This window comes from Micropterus salmoides, unplaced genomic scaffold (assembly GCF_014851395.1).
Source record: "Micropterus salmoides isolate LMB-PRFRI ecotype aquatic unplaced genomic scaffold, ASM1485139v1 Ms_hic_scaffold_19, whole genome shotgun sequence".
Classification (NCBI taxonomy): Eukaryota; Metazoa; Chordata; class Actinopteri; order Centrarchiformes; family Centrarchidae; genus Micropterus; species Micropterus salmoides.
The window spans coordinates 17,801,093-17,817,295 of NW_024041039.1; the positions used below are offsets into that span (position 1 = coordinate 17,801,093).

A 16,203-nucleotide genomic window follows, 5' to 3' on the forward strand; every position below is an offset into this window, starting at 1 on the left:
TGGGCCTACTGGCCATTGGATTGCTGATAGAGCCTTTTCATTGTTGTGAATAAGCAGGCTGTCTATACCACCAATATGCAGATTTGCCCAGGTCTGTACTGACATTGTAGTTGTGATCACCCGAGTAGAGGAAGAGAGAGTGTAAGGAAGTGTGAGGAAACAACAAATATCCACATTTCTTTATTTCTCTCTTACTTTGATGCAAATTCTCTCTGACACTGTTGTAGAGTCACACTTCTTTTTCAAATATGAGGCAGATCTGAGCTGAATCATAAAATGAATCTTCCTTTTACATGCTTTCAAAACTTACTTTCTGGATAAAAACTTTACCAGAGGGCTTTTTTTTCAGAAAAGCAGAGTCAGGTAGTTTTCTGACCTATTTCTTGTGCTTCCCCCTCCCCCCTGTCTCTTTTTGCCTCTGTCCACCTTCCCTCTCACCACAGCACTGTGAGGAGAGCCAACTCAAACGAACATGTGGGAACTCTTACGAGGAAAGATTCGGGCGACTCCAAGGGCAACCGAACCCGCGCCGGATCCACCGGCAGCAATTCCAGTGGCAAAAAGAGTGACAGGTAACATGGGCATCACGTCAAATTAGCTTTCCCAGTTAGTGGCTCTCACGTTCATCTTCATGGTCAATGATGCTTTCTGTCAACACAAGATAGGAGGCTGTTTTCCAGCAGAAAACCCACTGATCTCCTTGTAAAGCACTTTCAAATCAAAACATACAATGGTTTATCTGGAAACAGGATTCTGAATGACAGCTGTCTGTTTACTCATTTACTTTGCAGCAAACAGAGGGATCCAGTGTTCAATGCAGGTAAGACCTAGAGGCTCTTTTATGGCTCTGTAGCCTGACAGCTATGATAGTTTCATTCTATGATACAACCCACTGAGAGCCATTACACGCCAAATGCTCAGTGGCTCCCTGTGTCGGTTAATAAATACTAACAAAAAAAGAATAATTTATCTTTTGTATATTCCCAAAACAAGACATAATATAATAATAATATGAGTCAGTGCTTTGAACTGTTTTCTGTACACAGAGGACCACTGAGGGCTTCTCTATGTGGTTTTGTGTCTTAAACATGATCAGTGTCAATCATTCATCGCTTCCATGATTCATTCCTTCACAAGTGACCATTCAACTTCATCTATTACTACATCTTCACATCCACACTTTCATTCATCATTTCTTTTTAATAAGTTCTCTCTGAAGTTTAAATTGAATTTTATTTGTGTGCAATGTTGTTGTTTTTTCATTTAAATTAAATTAATGGCCAATTTCCAGATATTTTTCATACTTGCTCTAGTGTGGCCATCCCGACTATGGGTCATGAAAACTTTGCACAACTGTGTAGACACTGAGAGACGTGGAGTACAGTATATTGTGCCAAGCCTTCTAATGCCGGTTTCACACACAACGCAAATGTTAAATTCCCATTCCGTTTATTTCCGCTTGAGTTTGATCACTGGACTACTGGCACGAGTTGTACTGTACTAGTACAGTTGCATGAACCCAAAATATGATATGAAGTTGTCCCACAGAGCTCAGGGAGCTGTAACAACAACAATGGGGCCAGAAACACGGTAGCTCGCTGCTCAGAAGCGTAAGTGAACATAAATCAGTGTTTTAATCCCAAAAACTACAGTAAAAAATTAAGTTAACAAAAGCAATTCACTCTGAGCTCCTCCTGCCTGGTGTCCCTGTCCTCCACACACAACACGTCTGGACAGTCTCAACTCAGATAGGCAATCGCGACACTGCAGCATGTGAATTTGACGATTCAGTTAAAAATATGGAGATTTTTTTTGCACGGTTGAGCGCTTCGCATCGCCTCCATCACATCCAGTGCGCCACCTGCCAGGAAATCGCATCCCTCCACGTCTTTGCGTTGACTTTGTGTGAAACCAACATAATGCTTTCCAAATCAACCTAACTTTTACATTTCAAACACTTGTCTCTGACTCCAACTGAAACACATAACATTGACTCATGGACTAGCTGTACAGGGATCTATGATGGCAAATTTGCAGCTAACCAAAGTAGCCTAACAAATGTTTGAAACTTAAATGTATTTGAAAAAGCCTTGCGAAGCTTTACGCCCATTGTCTGTTTGGAGTTCATACTTTCAGAATCTCTGTGACAGAGGTGGTAAGTGCAAAGTTAGCTTTACCTGTAGTTACTATGGCAATAAGAACAATAAGACAATAAGGTTGAAAACACTAGAATTTCCCTTTACAGCAAAAATCTTTTATGTGATGTTTGTAACCTAGAAGACCTAATTTAAAGAATTAAGAGCTAAAGAAGCACAGGACAAGCCACCCATTAAAATGTATGGTATTTCCAGAGGACACAAGACAAGTGAACCATCGCGCACACAATTTATTCTTTAAATAAAAAGCAGGAGACACATTGATCTGAAATTCCATCTCCAGCATGCTATTGATTTGATGTAATGGTTTACACACTTGGCTACAGTTTTTTTCAGTTTAGGCTGTATCTTAGCTAAACCAGACTCCACACACTCTTGGAGAGGCAGATGCATTTAGAAAGGTTCAAATGGTGTGCAGCTTACTGACCCACATCATGTAACAACTACCTTAAGTATTTTTATTTTAGTTTGAGGTCCAATAAAGCAAATATATAATACATACCACTGTTTGTTTGTGAAATCTTCAGATTACAAGGTAGAAATGTTAATGCAATGAGTATCCTTAAATATTTCTAAGACTGCTGCTACCTAATGTAGGATGCTAAGGAGAAAGTGCGCCACAGGGTTAATTATTAATGCTGGACACCACTTATTGGACAATTTAATTAATTATAGATAAATAGTCTGCAAGGCGGCATAATCAGGGCAGTGTCATGGACATAAACTACCACTAGGTGACACAAATGATAATTGCGACAGTAAAATCTGTCAATAAAACGCTAATACAATATGTGATGCAAGCATATGTGTTTGCATTTTTCACTTTTACATTACAAAGAATAGTTAGAAACAACAGTTGATTAAAAGAAAAAGGAACAAATGCCTGAATCAGAGTTTTTTTTCGTTGGTAGACAACTAAACAAAAGGGGGAAAAGGGCAAGTAGGCAAATAAATGAAATCATTCACCAAATAGGAGCAGAGGGTGGGACACCATCATGCAGGAAATGAGAATTGATTCATTTAGACCATTAAGGAAGGAGCACTGATTCATTAAGAGCATTGAGGGCAGAAGCTGCTGTTCATTAACGCCAGGAAACAGGAAGTGCACTCATATTAGGACAGACCAGGATGTGAGGAAGCCATGCTACAACCTCACCTGGTGCTTGTGTCTCTCTCTGTGACCTTTTACAAGGGATGCGACGTGTGACCCACTGCAAAGGTAGGCCCCCCTCCCTCCTCTAAAGCCCCCAGCCTACACAGCTCTCTGGACACTGCGGATGATTTGCTTTGATTTGTCTGAACGTGCCTCACCTCTTCTCTGAGCTGCTATAGAGAGGCAAAGGATAAATAAGCACAACTTTATTATTTTTCTTCCTGAACATCCTGGTGATATCTGAACATTTTGAGATTCCCTTTGGTGCAATGATCAGGGAGCTGTCCAGACAGGGGCAGGAGTGGGTTGTGTGTGTGTGAAAGTTACCTTCCCTGTATTGTTTTTAGACTGAACACACACACATCCTACCTAACCTCCACTGAGAGCTGTGTCAGAATGTGATAGCATTGTTTGCGGTTCACTTGTGTGTCTCCACACTTATTGCGGCTGATGCTGCTGCTTCACCAAACGTGTGTGTGTGTGTGTGTGTTTGCTCACAGCCTCACTTTTTGGCTAGTAGGCATTTATTCTCTGTCACCATAGTAACAACACAAAGAGTTCTGACGCTCGCTTCCTCGCAGTCGCTTTGAGTTTGTCTGCGAACACTTAAATCCTCTGTTCTGAGATTCCTCGCTGCAGTTCAGAGCGAGTAGATTTGCCGCTGCTCTTATCATCTTCCTGCTCTCAAAATGAATATTTGCATTACAAACACATTAAATCTCTTTTTTTGGGTAGTTCCTACTGAAGTCTGTTTGATTTTACTGCTCATAGGTTTCACACATGCCCTGAAGTGTTGTCTGATTGTGTGTGGTCCCCTTCAGCAAAGACTTCACAAAGTTGAGAGTTAAAGCTCATTTCCTCACTGATATATTGCTGTTTATCCAGTCTTGTTAAAGAATTTCTTACCCAGTGGATCTGAACAACAAGTATCTGCTTGCCCTTGTCACAGGGGTTCAGTACACCTGTATTGTGATCAGTTTAATCAGAGAGTGATTTTCTCCCCCAAACATCTCAGTTTGTTTCATCTGTATTATAAAAAAAAATATAGTAATTCACAAAGCAAAAGTAAAGAGCAGAATATGTCAGAGAAAAAGGGTAACGTCCTACTTATTTCCTGGGAAGAACAATGTAATTTGCTGTTGGTTAAAGGGAAAATAGGAATTTAAATGAAAGGAAACTTAAGTAAACACTGTGTTTATTGTGTAGTCATTGTAGTCAGGCATGTGTAATAAAACAATAATGTAATAATTTTCCTCAATAACAATATGACAATTGTTCTACAACAATTGCTCCTGACACCCAGCAATTAATTTTTGTCCTCTGTGTCCTCAAATGGCGCTAAGGGCCTAAATTTAAACACCATGCATATAACCTGTTTTTGAGTCCTAATGTACTGTGTAGAGTGCATCCTGGACTTTTTAGTGATGTCAAACAGACGGGGGTGTGGCCAACAGATTAAAAGGTCTTTTCAAAATGGCGGTAATCACACCAACCAGCTTCTATGGCCCTAAGAGAGGCAAATGATAAAATTTGTTTAGTTGATAATGCTTTCGCTTTTTATGTACCGTATGAAAGCCTTAACTATATTATTATCAAGATTTTAGAGGTGTATGTTAATTTTAAGACTTTTTGAATACACTTTTAAGCCCATGTGCTTTGTAGGGGATGGTGGGACTTTCTTCCACTGATTTTCCGTATTTTTGGTATTAATCGTCATATTAAGGTGCAGAAGAGAAGGATGAAACAGGAAGATATTTGTGATTTGTGTGAAGTACATCGTGTTTCTTTCTAATGTACCACGCATGATTTGTTCATCACATTGTAAAAGGTAGTAATATTTGTTTTGTTAAAAAAAGGTTTCTTAAAATGAAATATGAATTTTCCATGATGAATCGGTTTTAAAGTAGTTTTATATTGTTATATATTAAATAACTGTAATAGAAATGGAAAGCAAATTTATGGCTTACAATGTATTTTTTTGCATCAAATTAGACCTAATATCCCCTACAAGGGACATGTGATAAAACATATATGAAATATATTTTTGGGGAAAAAAAGATCTTTGTGACATGTTTCTTACATCTGAATTACTGGAATTATGTAAACGAAATCAAAATTTAAAAACATTTTTTTCTTCTGGGTGTCAGGAGGTTTGTTTGATTTAATTCATCAGAATCACGAACAAATGTACTTAATTAAAATGAAGTTTATTATTAGGATATTTATTTTGTTGAGGAAAATGGACTGAAAATTTTTTTTGACTTTTTTTACTCATGCATATTTGTTGAAAAAAGATTTTATCATAATTGTTTTGAATGCTCTACCGCAGATGTGTTAAGTCAGCCACTGTCTGGCATCAAGTGTTTGTCAGGTTCTGACCATAAAGAAAAGTTTAAAACCACAATTAACCATCTAGTTTCTTCAACTTTTACTCAAGAGCAAAAATTCATCCTTTAAACTTGGAAGAAATAATTATTCAACATTTATCATGATCAATATCGGTATTGAATGTTATGAACTTTTTATATCGTTATTTTGGCCATATTGCCCAGCCTTAATAGTCTTTTATTACTGGAAACTTAATGCTCCACATATGTTGAATTCTATGCTTCCTGTAAACAAATGCATGTTGCAATTGCATGTGACAGAAAAGAGTAGCTATATTTGAATTAATTGGACATCTAGCAGTTATTAATACCAATCGTATTCTTTCCAGGAAGCTTCTTGGAAGTTACTCTGCAATTATGGACGTTTGAAATAAAAATGTTTAACATACAGTAAATTTGTGTATCAAAACTTCTAGCGACACTCAGATTAATCTTGTAACCCCGTGCATGGGTACGGACTCCCAGGTTCAGAACCACTAATTTATACCAGCAAGGCAGGATTTTACTCATGTGAGACAGTGGGAAAAAAATAAAAGAATTATATTTAATTACTTCAAACTTCTTAACAGCTACTTCAGACCAAGATCCCAATGTCTGACAAAAGTACTCAGCATGCTGTTGGTTTATAATGGGAGTTCCATAGTTTCCTTTTGATAGTTTGTGTCTTGCCAGTTCCTTGATGCTTTTGCTAAATGTGACACAAAAAAAGCCATTACATCTGTCTTAACTTATTCTACTGACTTCCTCCACCCTTTACATTTCTTGCTCCTTTGCCCTGCTTGTCCCTGTTTGGTCCCCTCCACCCAACCGTTCCTGGCAACCTGCACCACCTCTCTCCATCATCGGCTTCTTTGTTCTTGTCCCCCATCCATAGTCACAGTACAGATTTACCTCATCCGCTCTGCCAAACGAAAGGGGACCAGCGGCAGCCCCGCGGCTTCGGCTGTAACGGCCCGTTCAGCCACCAACCCCCAACAAACCTCAGAAAGCAGCAGGGCCGGCACGCCCAGAAAGGGTGGTGCCGCCAAGGTGCCGCCAGCCAGAAAGCCCCCAAATTTTAACCTCCAGCTGAGAAAGTCAGGGAGCTTGTCATCGTACTCTCCCCTCGATACACCCAGTTATCGCAGCCCCATCAAGTCTCCCAGCCAGTACTTCCAAATCTGTTACTAACTAATCAAGTCAGGAAAGAATAGAGAATAGCCCCACTCACTTCTCTAGATATAATTGTTTATTCCACTTTTCAAGCTGTAAGAGCCAGACAGCACAGAGCCAAATTCATGCTTTATATCAGATATGTGGCAACTAAAAATCCATCTTGTCATTGTGCATTCCACATGTCCTCTCATATTAAAGTTGCAGAGTCAGCAGATCTTTTTTGCATCACTTAATAAAAATAATAATGAAACAAAGTCCCAATATCATCCACAAGTCCATTATATTACATGGAGTTGGGAACTTGTTTTATATATTACAGTTTTTTCTTCTAATGAGTTTTGAAAAATACATTTGTGGACCTTTTATGGTTCATTTTGTTTGTCTTGGTTCCCTTGATGTTTTCTGCATGATTTCTTTTTCAGCATTAGCATGTTTTAAGTTAATGAGGATTTCTCATTATCCCCTTTTTCTGAGCTTGGATCTGGGTTTTTTTTGTTGTTGTTTCATAACATTTCCATTGCTCTGCTTGTGTCTGCATTTTATGTCTTTTAACCTCTGCTGTGAGCTGATTATTTATGAGTTTTGAAAGTGTTTGCAGTTCATTTTTGCGCTCTCTGTTGACATAAGAATGTTTTTGAAATGACAAATAAAGTCAGTTAAAAAGCTGATTTGTTTGTGTTGGCAAATTCTGTCATGTGTTGTCTTTAATTGAGTCCTTTTCATAGCAACGAGAAACATCATTTCACATCTCTCCATTATTCTCTAATCTTGTCACACATTCAACATTGTCACTCTTGTCAAGCACATCATAATAACTCATTGTATTATGCTTCAGTGTCATGTCTGTGCGTTTTGCATACTGTCATATATTTGAAAAATGCGATACCCACAAAAACTGACATGATCCCACCAGCCTGTATTTTGCCTCATGGATATTATCTCACTGAACCTTTCTGTTGCTTTTTCCAGAGGAAGGTTATGTGAGAATGTACTTGAAGGGTCGTCCCATCACCATGTACATGCCCAAAGACCAGGTGGACAGCTACAGTTTGGAGGCCAGAGCCGACCTGCCCAGCAACAAGCTCAAACTGGACTGGGTGTATCCTTTCACTGCGGCTTGTTTCAAAAAAGCAAGCAGAGATGCTACCTGTGTGATACCAACTGAAGTCTTTTTGTTAGTTAGTTTTTTTTGCTCAGGGAATTTTACAGAGGAAATAAAAATTCCAACTTGTTATATGGAAGGTTCTGAAAAGTAATCTCCCGAGGAGAGTAAATCCAGATTGGACTGTGATGTAGTTAAGAGAGGAAGCTGACAAACGCTGCTTGTCAGAGTGGATCTGTTAGTAACGCTGCCACAGTCAGAGCCCGGCTCATCGCTCTGAAGCCTGCAGTCAGTAATAACCTGCACACAGCTAGCAGGCTGAGGCACAACCAGTCAGCAGCTCCTCTTGTGCTATTTTATTTTTATTTTCTGTCATTTTGTGGTTTCTCTCTTTCAGTTGTTGATGAAAGAATGAATGTGGTGCGTTGTTCAGTCTAGCAGAAACACGAAGAGGAGTAAGCCATAAGGGAGACAAAGAAGAGATTAAATCTGAGCAGAGAATCACACACACACACACAGACAGAAATAGATATGTGGGCTGCATAGTTTATACATGTTGAATCCAATGTAAACTAAAAAGATTATAAGGATAAATTGGACATATGCACACAGTAGAAAGTATCATGTTGGATCCAGTAGATTGAATGCATTTTATTGTCTTTGTGGTTTCTGATATACATGTTTTTAAATATCAGAGTGAATTTGAATATTTGTCATCCTGCTGATTAGTGTGTAAGAAAATAGAACCATGCTTTGTTGATCCTTGGGATTAGGGCTGAAACTAAGTTATTTTCATAATTAATTAGTCTGCCTATTATTTTCTCGATTCATCTCTTGATCTACAAAATATGAATTCCTGAAGCTCACGAGTGTGTTTTTCTGTGATTTGGACCGTTTCAGAGCGTAGCTGTAGACTACATGTGTATTCCTTATTATTACATTACTTATGATCAAAAACAAGCAAGTCAACAATAACTTTGTTAACACAGCCAAACATCGAGCAAATGCAGCAACAAAGACATATTACTGACTAGCCTTGATAGCCTTGCCATGATACCCATACTGAGAATCGCGAACTAGCTTCTTCTAAAGAACTTACATTGTACATAATTTTTGCTTCTTCTTATAGCTTGCTTGCTGTTAGAGTTGTGTTGGTGTGATGTGGTGATGTCCTACCTAGATTTTAATGTTACATAGAATACCCTCAAAATGATTTTGAAGTTGTTACTTGAGGGAAAAAAAACTACAGCTCTACATTGGATGTAATTTTTCTTTTATTCCTTGACCTATTTGAATGTCCAGTTATGGTTACCGCGGTCGAGACTGTCGCTCCAACCTTTACTTGTTGCCCACTGGAGAAACGGTGTATTTCATCGCCTCAGTGGTCGTCCTGTTCAATGTGGATGAGCAGCTACAGAGACACTACACTGGACACACAGATGACATCAAATGGTGAGCAGCACTCTAAAATACACACACACACACTAACCCGAGGGGCTGCTTCCATCATCAGCTGCAGCCCATATCACATCTGTCATCTACCTTTCATCTGTTATTCCTGCTCCACAAAGGCTGCAGAGTTTTTTGACAGCATGTTTTCTTTCCTTGACAAGTTGACAAGTAGTAAGTGCACAAATAAACAAACAAAGGTGGTAGGACAGCACATGACGTGTTGTGTGTGCATGCATGCATTTGTGCGCACATGTATAGGTATGTTTGCGGGATAGTGTGCAGTGCAATGACCTGAAAAAGACACAGCCATGATTATGTTGTTAAACTCTGGGGTTAATAAAAGTTCAAATTATTAATGAACACTTGGAATTACAGATCAAAGGATGGATTGCAAACAGATTCTTACTCCTTTGAAGACAAAGTGTTAGAGCTTATGCAGCCTATGGCTGTTGCTATCCAAAAGTGGGTGCGTGTATCTTAAACTGTTTCATTTTCCCCTCACATTAGTACAGTAGTGTGTGGTAGTAATATCATATTCATAGCTTTAAAAACCTCACTCACCAAATGCGGCCTTTCATGTTCTGTGAGCACGTTGCTCATCTTTATTCAAACGCTCCTTTTGATGTTGAAAGGCTTTTAACATGTCTGTTTTCACGTCTTTCTCTTCATCAGCCTGGCGGTCCACCCCGATAAAATCACCATAGCAACCGGTCAGGTAGCAGGCACCTCTTCAGATGGGAAAGTAAGTGAGGTCTCTTATTGGTATTTATCAATATAAATATATTATGTAAAATATATTAGATTTCAGCGTTTGTTATTGTAGTGAGAATTTTTTCTCTGTTTATCCAGCTGGTTCAGACTATTTCATGAGCACACTGAGAGGGTCAACCTTCACTCTGCGTTCACTTATATGTTCTTTGAGTGCTTCGAGCCTTACATCGCCTCATACTGATGATACCTCTCCTGGTGCTGTGCCCCTGTTTGTGTTGGTGTGTTTGTTTCTGGCAGCAGCTGGCTCCTCATGTCCGTGTGTGGGACTCTGTCAGCCTCAATACCCTCCATGTTCTTGGCGCAGGCTTCTTTGACCGAGCCTTGGTCTGCCTGGCTTTCTCCAAGTCGGTAAGCAAACACCTAACAAGGAGCTTAAGGCAGTTTCTGACATGTTTTTGACTGTGCTGAGTTTTCTGCCTCTTGATATGCTAACCATTTTGTCAGTAATAAAACATGGGTTTGTGTCTTTTCTGTAGAATGGAGGAAACACACTATGTGTCGTTGACGACTCCAATGACCACGTCCTCTCCATCTGGGACTGGCAGAGAGAGGACAGACTAGCTGAGGTCAAGGTATGTGCATCTCTGTTAAATTAAAAATGAAGTAACCTAACATCCTGCTCTAATTATTTGTCTATAAAACCTTTATGCATGTCATTTCAACTGCTCACTGTTTCTTGTTTCATGTGTTTCGGTTCAGTGCTCCACAGAGTCAGTGTTTGCTGCGGACTTTCACCCGACAGACTGCAACATAATAGTGACCTGCGGCAAGTCCCATCTCTATTTCTGGAACATGGAGAAAGGCTTGCTGGTCAAGAAGCAAGGACTGTTTGAGGTAGGACACCAGACTGTTTTCCACACCAATAAACATAAAGCAATAATGTTTGATATAAAGGCACGAATTCAATCATGCCAGGCTGTATTATGACCCCATCTGTAGCTATATAAAGATAATCAGTGGTAGTCTACCAAAAATGAAACTGTGTGTGTGTTCTTCTGTTTCTTGCAGAAACAGGAGAAGCCCAAGTTTGTGTTGTGTGTGACCTTTGCAGAAAATGGAGACGCCATCACAGGAGACTCAAGCGGCAACATTCTGGTGTGGGGAAAAGGCATGTTAATTAAGTTATTAATTTCAACTTTATTCAATCCAACATTTAGACACACATTACATTAAAATGCCACTATCTCTTTTTGCCTCTTATCTATTGATCACCCTGTCTATCTGTCTGTTTGTTAATCTGCTCTCCTCAAGCAGCCGACCTTTATGTTGGACTCTCTCCAACTGACCCTTCTCATCCATCTCATCCCATCTCTGTCAAGCAGGCACTAATCGTATCAGCCACGTCATCCAAGGAGCTCACGAGGGCAGCATCTTTGCTCTGTCCACGCTGAGGAATGGCACGCTGGTGTCTGGAGGGAAAGACCGCAGGCTTGTCTCGTGGGACAGCAGCTACCACCAGATACAAACAGTGGAGGTGAAAAGAAATTTGGCAGAAATCACGAAAATGAAATTATTCCTAGGCTTCTTTTTTGAAAAATAAGTCTATAAATCACACATAATTTAAATGGTGAACTGCACAGGCCTGAGTCATACTTTGAAAAATTATTTATTTACAAGAATGCATGGGTGAGCTCTACAGCATCTTAATGATCTGATCTGCTGTTACCACATTCTGTTAATATGTTTTAATAAAATGTTTTTAAAGTAGGTTGCTTATATTAGCGAGAAATTGCAGTCCCGGCCGAGGTGGCAGACTATGCATTCAGAATACTGCACCATATCATAAATATTAGAGAGGATGAGATGGGTTTGTCCCCTCAATGAGATTCATGGATATTCATAGTGATGAGAATTATGTATCGCTCATGTCTTATTTGCTCTAATGAGACTACTTTATGCAGTAAAAAAGTAACTGGTGTTTACTTGGTGGCAAATCCAGGATTCCAGGTTTATATCAGTGGTTCTCAGAGTGGGAACTGGGGGCCCCCAGGGGTCCTTAAGGGGGTTCTAAGAGGTCCCCAGCAAAAAGGGTAAACATGTCTTTTCACAATAATTCTATCCATAACACAAAGACAGAATGTATGACTATTTTGGTTTTGGCTTTCATAGACTTTTCTCTAATAAAACATAAAGCAAAAATTCTATCAGATGGGGGTCTATGATCTAATTTGTGTCAGTTAGGGGTCTTTCATGTGAAAAAGTCTTGAGAACCAGCGGTATACATCATTATTTTCTCCACAGGTGCCTGAATTGTTTGGTCCCATCCGGACCATAGCAGAGGGCAGGGGGGAGACTGTGCTCATCGGGACCACCAAGCACTTTGTTTTGCAAGGCAGTTTGGATGGAGAATTCATGCCTATTACACAGGTAGATGCAGCCGTCTAGCACACTATTTCTACATTTGTAGTATGACGTTTGGCTGCAACTAACAACTATTTTTAATATCGATTAATCTACCAGTTATGTACTATTAATCCATTAATTGTTTGGTCTGTCAAATGTAGAAAATAAGGTCCATCACACTTAGAGTCCAAGGTGAAGTTTTCAAATGTCTTGTTTTGTTTGACCAACAATTTACAACCCAAAAACATTTACAAAGAAAAGCAGCACATCCTCAATAACCAGAAAATTTGTTATTTGTCATTTTGCTTAAAATAATAAATCGATTATCAAAATAGTTGCATGTTAATTTTCAGCCAACCAATTAATCGTTAATTGTTGCAGCTCTAGAATGATGTTGAGAGCTGGACAAAGTAAAACTTACATTTGAAAGCCTGTGATGCTGTAGCAGATGAAGAAATCTCTCCTCTTCTCTACAGGGTCACACGGATGAGTTGTGGGGTCTGGCTGTCCACCCCTCAAAGCCCCAGTTCCTCACCTGTGGCTATGACAGGCAGGTCTGCATGTGGGATTCCAGTACCCATCAGCTCATCTGGACGAAGAGTATGGATGTAAGTTTAAGTCAACACTGCCCCCAGGGGTCAGTAATGGGAATTGCATAGCACACAACAGATGATGAACCAGCAAATATTTTTTCTGTTCTGATGTCCTTGAGAAACAGCAGGAACTGCACATTTAGCAACTAAAATGTACATATTTACCGGAAACAACCAGAGTCATATGACTTGAAAATCTGCAACATACAAACTGCCCGTGTCTGATATGATGAAAAAATTCAATTACCTCATTTAAAATTCTTAAAATTACATATATTTCTCCCCCCTCAAAGTCCATTTTAAGTGTATGTCCACATCCCAATTGTATAAGTTGCATATTGAACCATGATTAGTTTCCAGATTAGTTGGGATGTCACAGAATCATGCTTGCTCATGCACCTGTTAAACTGAGATGCACAGTGAAACTCAAAACATCCGAATCAAGTAACAATGAGCACAACACATTTTGTAGGACTTTAAATATACTCTTCTTCCTGGTTTTGACAGGATGCTGCCCAATCAGCAGGCTTCCACCCGTCTGGAGCTGTGGTTGCCATAGGAACCCAAACTGGCAGGTAGGAAATCCCATCACCAAAAAAACTTAGCCTTTATCTGACTGCTTCAGCTAATAAAAATATAAGAACACAGTCATTTGCACTAGAGCACATTTTTATTATTTTTAATTAATTAAAAAACATATTGCCATTGATTCTGCAGGTGGCTGGTACTCGACACTGACTCCAAGGATCTTGTCACAATGCACACAGATGGGAATGAACAGCTGTCTGTTATGAGCTATGGGCCCGGTACGGTTATAACTGCTGACATGTGTCTCCCTTGAGTGTGGTTTTTACTGTCTGTTTACCCTTGTTGTTATTTTGACATTTAAAGCAAAGTATGCATTGATGTCAAGGAAAACTATTAAATGTCAAATTATGATTTCAGGTTTAAAGATGTCTGTGAAGATTCCCAGTCATCCAGGTCATAGTTGTCCATGGTGGGTTAAAATCAAGGCTAACTGGACTTGTTTGTAAATACTCCAAGACGTTTTGCCTCTTGTTAAAAAGGCTTCTTCAGTTCTGAATGACAAGCTGGGAATCAGCTATTTAACCTCTGTGGGGATTTCAAGGTGACGGATACCACTTGGTTCATTAGTGCTCCTGGCTATTGTAACGACTGTCATTATGGTCGTTAGAGTCACATGAGGCCAAGTCTGAGCAGTATCCATAACCTTGATAATGAGCCCGCAGAGGTTAAATAGCTAGGACTTTCTGCCAGTCAGCCAGAACTGAAGAAGCCTCTTGGACAAGAGGCAAAACGTCTCAGAGAATCTTCACCAAGTCCAGTTGCCCTTGATTTTAACCCAGGATAGGTTTGAAAGAGTAATATTTCTAAAAACATTACATTACAAACAATAATTAAATGAAATTAATTTATTATTAACTAAAATTACTCCTGTACCAAAACCTCGGGATGCCTTGAAACAAATGTAATGCTTGTACAAAGCTTTTTACAAAGCATTTAATCTCCCACTTACATCACACCACACTGACACCTGGGGAGGATATACTGTAAAGAGTGTAGAAATTTGTTTCAGCCATATTTGAAAAAATAATCAAGACTGTTACAACTTTAATTGAACCTTAATCCATACATGCCAATAATCCATATCCCTCCAAATACTGTTCAACCAACCAACACAGTCTACTTTATTAAAGTAACATCTGCAAACATCTGCTTTTTATTTTCTTTTACTACCAATAATCTTCCTGTTTTCTTCTCTTTTATTTAGATGGTAACTTCCTGGCCATCGGTTCCCATGACAACTACATCTATGTCTACGCTGTGGCAGAAAATGGGAGGAAGTACAGTCGAGTTGGGAAGTGCTCGGTGAGCACTTGTATTTATAATCCCCCCTTCATCCACAGCTCCTTTTATTTTTAGTTCCTCCCAGCATCATCTTTATATTTAGTTCCCTCCTCAACTCTATATTTGGGCCTCCACTCTGTACACTCTGTCCTTACGGTGTGTTCCTAAAGAAGCTGTAAAATTACAAATGACAACAAGCTGAGTCATACAGCGCATGTCCACGTAAACAGAATTACTGAATGTTGCCATATCAAATAATTTTTAGGAGCATATCTGGTGTTTGGATAATCATACTACCTCTAGTCCAGAAATAGGATAAGGAGTTAGGTAAGTATCTGTAAAAATAAATAATTTGATGTGGTCCTTTGTATCTTAACTCAGGGACACTCTAGTTTCATCACCCATCTGGACTGGTCAGTGGACTCCCAGTACCTGGTATCAAATTCAGGGGACTATGAGATACTGTATTGTAAGTATGATCACTGTCAGCCTCTCACAGCCTTTGCTATTTTGATATTTTTATGATTGTGTCACATTACAGATGAAATATTTGAAGTGTGTGGGAAATTCCCACATCAGTTGATTCCTTTATCTTTCTCATTTAAAGAGCACCTGCTCAGTATCTTATCAGCAGCACTTAGAGGAAACTGAGCATGTGCATAACTAATGCATGACTCATGATAATTTAATGCATTAAATAATGCAAAATTTATCATTAATTGCTGTTGCTTACCATTAGGAAAAGATCAAGTCTTAGTTTCTGTAGTTCTCCTTAAAAGTAAATATTAATGATTTAATAAGAAACAATCAGATTAAAGATTTGCGAAAAAAAATGTTTAGTTTAAAGGTACAATGTGCAAGATATGGCCAGAGTTTACACTCAAAAAATGAACTAACATTATCAACAGAATGTGAGTTAGCAACAGACTTAATGTCAAAGACAGATATACAGGATATATCCCATTGTGTTGCAGAGATATCTACTAAAGTTAGCATGCTAATGAGCTATCCCTGGCCCGTCCTGTGTTGTAATACCACTTGTGCCTCAAGAGGCGATATCTACTATATAGTACTAGTATTATTGATCAGGCCTCCCACCGTAGTTTCTGCTGGGAGATGTGTGCGTGCGGCAAGTTTGCTATGTTACACAAGTACGTCTTCGTCATCCACAGTCAGATTCCTGGCCGAAGCCTTGGTAAATCACCTCAGTACTGTATTCCCT

The 16,203-nt window shown here is 39.2% G+C and overlaps 1 protein-coding gene across 10 annotated transcripts in view; it reads left to right on the plus strand.

Annotated features, from left to right (window-relative positions):
* eml1 (EMAP like 1) overlaps positions 1-16,203 on the plus strand; it is a 58,466-nt gene that overhangs the window by 39,166 nt on the left and 3,097 nt on the right. For 5 of the 10 annotated variants that reach the window (XM_038728949.1, XM_038728946.1, XM_038728943.1 and 2 more), the window contains 17 exons: positions 444-572; positions 792-820; positions 3,349-3,375; positions 7,821-7,950; positions 9,256-9,405; positions 10,078-10,147; positions 10,414-10,524; positions 10,653-10,748; positions 10,876-11,010; positions 11,185-11,284; positions 11,499-11,650; positions 12,418-12,543; positions 12,996-13,127; positions 13,620-13,687; positions 13,830-13,918; positions 14,905-15,002; positions 15,363-15,450. In XM_038728949.1, the coding sequence (XP_038584877.1) occupies positions 444-572; positions 792-820; positions 3,349-3,375; positions 7,821-7,950; positions 9,256-9,405; positions 10,078-10,147; positions 10,414-10,524; positions 10,653-10,748; positions 10,876-11,010; positions 11,185-11,284; positions 11,499-11,650; positions 12,418-12,543; positions 12,996-13,127; positions 13,620-13,687; positions 13,830-13,918; positions 14,905-15,002; positions 15,363-15,450 (1,730 nt within the window). The remainder of the gene's footprint in view (positions 1-443; positions 573-791; positions 821-3,348; positions 3,376-7,820; positions 7,951-9,255; positions 9,406-10,077; positions 10,148-10,413; positions 10,525-10,652; positions 10,749-10,875; positions 11,011-11,184; positions 11,285-11,498; positions 11,651-12,417; positions 12,544-12,995; positions 13,128-13,619; positions 13,688-13,829; positions 13,919-14,904; positions 15,003-15,362; positions 15,451-16,203) is intronic. The other 5 variants (XM_038728945.1, XM_038728950.1, XM_038728951.1 and 2 more) reach the window with 3 other exon arrangements.